Below are 3,598 nucleotides of genomic sequence, written 5' to 3'. Positions count from 1 at the left end.
GTATCGTTTTTTGACCTGGGGGACTCTAGCAGAGTGAAAACTGGGGCTTTTTTTTTATCGGTGGGGGAAGGGGGTCAGCCATAAGCTCAGGGGCAGGGCCTTGGCCCAAAGGGAGGGTATTTTCACTTGTGGGGGATCTGGTCCGACTGGGTGAAGTCCTTGGAGCCCACGGGCAGTGAGGGACTGGCTGCCCCAGTGGGAGACAGTGGGGGGAGGTCACAGGCCTCATTCCTTCTCTGTGCCTTACCTGCAGCCCTCACCCTGCACCAGGAGCCACCTGGAAGGTTATGCAGAACGATTACTTTATTAGGGGGAGGAGGACCCAGGGTGTCTGAGGTTGGGGGTGGGGAGCACACGGGGGGGGGGGGGGGGAGCTGGGAGGTAGCCCCTGTACTTTCCTGTTCCCAGCTTCCCCCTGCTCCCTGTTCTGGGGCTGAGGATGAGAAGGGGAATCCCTGACACCTCCATAAGGACCAGGATGCTGTCTGCCCAGAGGGCCCGCCATTGGTTCTTGAGAAGGAGAGAGTCACTGAGGCAGGTCACGGGATACCTGCTGTCCCCGGTTACCAACCTGGCCCCACCTCCATCACAGCTGGGGATGCAGGAGGTCCGGGGAGCCACACGAGAACCCGCTGGAAACCCCGCTGGAACCCACCCGTGCTCTAGCTGGGCAGCCTGGGCCGGGGGAGAAGGGGACATTGGGGATGGGTAGGAACTCTGGCACGTGGCTGTGGGCGCCCTGTGGTGGCAGCTGGGTGGGTGGGGTGCCCTGGTCAGCAGCCGCTGTTCCTGCGCAGGGAGATGTGGCCTCGCATGGAGCATTGGAGCTCAGTGAAGGTGAGTGAGCCCAGGGTGATGGCGCACGGGCCCACAAGGTGGAAGCCCAGACTCTGGTAGAAGGGCACCAGCGCGTCCTCGCACATGAGCACGGCGCGGCGCACTGCTGGCTGGCTCCCCAGGTGGTACAGGTAGCGCCACATCAGCATGGAGCCCTTGCCTTGCCCCCGGAAAGTGTGGTGCACCGCCAGCACGTGTAGGTGGACGGTGTCGCCCCCAGGCCGGTGCAGCATCAGCGACTCCTGGGAATGAGCAGGGATGTGAATGTGGGTCATCTCTGCTGACACCTGCCTCCCACACTACCCCCGCCCGGCTTCCTGAGCACCTCCAAACAGGGCTCCCTTCCCACCCGAGGGGGGTCCCAAAGAGGTGGGTCCTTTTGACCCTGGGGTAGGACCAGAGGGAGAAATTCCAGGCCCTGGACTCCTTGGCCTCCCAAGCCTGGCGGTGGCAGCCTCCCTTTCCAGAGGCTTCCCGGCAGCTGTGCTTCCCAGCCCCATCCTGCCCTCACCTGAGTGAGTCTCTCCTCATCCCAAAGCGAGCCAATGATGAAGGCCACAAGGCGGCCCTCCTGGAACCAGCCCAGGGACAGCTCTGGACACAGGCTCAGGAAGTGCTTGATCTCGTCCAGATACAGTGGGCAGATGCCCAAGACAGAGATGAAGGCTGCGGAAGGAGGCGCGGCAGGTGACTCCGTGGTCACCACGCCGCTGGCCACTGCACACCAAGCATCTGCTCAGAAGCCCGGGTGGGGTCTCCCACTGCAACCCCCCCCACCCCAACACCCCCGTCCTCTCCCATGAGAAAATGGGATTCAGGGCTGTCCCATCCCCACTTTCCTGAACGGAGAAATGCGCGTTCAGTCTGAGACCCCGGGGGCCAGCCCACCGAGGCCGGGCTCCTCCCCACGGGGCACCTGCGGCAGAGCGTGTCGGGGTCCAGGCCCTGCGCGGGGCCCGCTCACCTTCGCGCTCGATCTCAAACACGCTGGCGGCATCCTCTGGAGTGAGGCAGCGAAACTCGCTGGCGGGAAGCGTGTGGCGCCGGCGGCGGCTCAGGGCCTCCGGGATCTCCGGCTGCAGGTGCGAGGCCTCGGGCTCCAGGTGTTGTGCGCTCTGTGTGGACATGCTGGCTGCTGGTGGCTGCCCGGGCCGCCCGGCGGCAGGAGTGGCCTTCGTCACCAAAAGGGCCTTCCAGCACCTATTGGAGAGGAGCGAGGGTCAGGGGTACGGTCTGCGTCTCCAGTAGAGGCGGGCCAGGGTGCTGGTGCACTTGGCCTCTTTTGTAGCCGCACCTGGGCCACCGAGTCCCGGTGTGGATTCTGGGGACTGTGAACGTTAGTGGCCTCTCCCCACCTTTCCCTCTCGGCAGCCCTTCCAAACCTCCGGATCCTAGCCTCACTGGCCTCCAGGTACATCTAGGTCCCAGGAGGTGGTGGGCAGGAGGGGTGGGCAGGGCTCCATGGAGCCTGAGGCACCCCAACACTGCCGCCCAAGGTGGGACGGGTGACCCTGACCACGGCTAACACAACTGCGAGAAGAGTGGGCCGGTTTGTCTCACCCGCCCAGGAGGGGACTTGGGTGTAAAGGGCTGTGGCTCTGGCTTTTTCGGCAGCTTCAGCCGTTGGCCCTGGAGAGAAAGACCCTTAATCCAAATGGGTCCTCAAGGAGCCTTCCCATTACTTAGATGGCCTCAGACTGGACCATGCACACGTGGGAAGGGCATGGGGAGATAGGGGAGCCTGAGGGGATGGAGGGGAGTGGGCCTGGAGGGCATCTGAGACTCCTCCTGCCCAGGCCCTGGCTCATCATCTAGGCCCCTATGGCACTTCATCTCTCTCTCCCATAATTGTCTTGCCCTCCCTCCACCGCTTTTCTCCCTATGCCCAGAAGCCCCAAGCAGGGTAGCTCCTGTTCCTAAAGGCTGGGAGCCAGGGGCAGGGTGGGAGCCCACTTACCAGGAACAGGGGCCCAGTGTTCCCCCCTCAGAGCCACTCACCCTGGAGGTCGTCCGCAGGCACAGGAGCCAGGAAAATCGGGACTCTGGGGTGTGTGACTGTTGGAGCAGGTGTCACTGGAGAAAATGTGATGTTTGCACAGGTTTATAATCCCTGCCCCGCCTCCTTGTTGCACCAGTAGGACAAAGCCAGCAGGGCTGTGCAGCTACATGCCCTGTCCCTGCCTGCTGGTCACACATCAGCGTGACATACTAAACGCGCAGGGGATTAGAGTGATTGATTGAGGCCCCAGAATCTGGGGGAAGAGCACAGGGCTAAACCTCAGGGGTCCGGCGCTAATCCCTGCTCCAGCTCTGCCGGGCTGGGATAGGCATTCACCCTTTGTGCTCTGGAGGCTTGGACAAGCCCACGTCCGAGAGTCCTTCCAGCTCCTGCAGCCGAGGGTGCTACCATTTGTAGCGCTTGCAGAGTCACATGAGGTGTTGAGCCTCAGCAAGAATGTCTTTTAATCTGCATGAGAGCCCCACCCCATTTTACAGAGAAGGAAACTGAGGCTCAGAGAGGGCTTAGAGGCTTAGACACCCCACCCCACCCCCAGCAAGTCATTGGAGCAGGAGAGGAAACCCCAGGTATGCCTCCCTGCACCACACTATTCCCCCCGGGGCTGTCAGGCCTAGTGGATTTTCCAAGTGGGAGGTGCATGTCTTCACAGTTCTACCAATCATGAGACTGTGTCCTCAAGTCAGGGTCTACCAAAGTGGGGAGAGCGAGTGAGTGACCAATTGGCCTTGGGAGGGAATGCCC

The 3,598-nt window shown here is 62.2% G+C and overlaps 1 protein-coding gene across 1 annotated transcript; it reads right to left on the bottom strand.

Moving 5' to 3' along the window:
• Nucleotides 1-321: 321 nt before the first annotated feature.
• On the bottom strand, nucleotides 322-3,108 carry AANAT (aralkylamine N-acetyltransferase). The gene is made up of 4 exons (XM_041726259.1): nucleotides 2,836-3,108; nucleotides 1,802-2,037; nucleotides 1,349-1,503; nucleotides 322-1,079 (listed from the first exon to the last, which is right to left on the bottom strand). Exons 2-4 carry the CDS (start codon nucleotides 1,962-1,964, stop codon nucleotides 774-776), a joined length of 624 nt encoding a protein of 207 aa, XP_041582193.1. The 5' UTR covers nucleotides 1,965-2,037; nucleotides 2,836-3,108; the 3' UTR covers nucleotides 322-773.
• Nucleotides 3,109-3,598: the final 490 nt, after the last annotated feature.

This window comes from Vulpes lagopus, chromosome 12 (assembly GCF_018345385.1).
Source record: "Vulpes lagopus strain Blue_001 chromosome 12, ASM1834538v1, whole genome shotgun sequence".
Classification (NCBI taxonomy): Eukaryota; Metazoa; Chordata; class Mammalia; order Carnivora; family Canidae; genus Vulpes; species Vulpes lagopus.
Note: the sequence above shows the minus strand (reverse complement) of the source record. Positions and strands in the feature narration are given on the sequence as shown.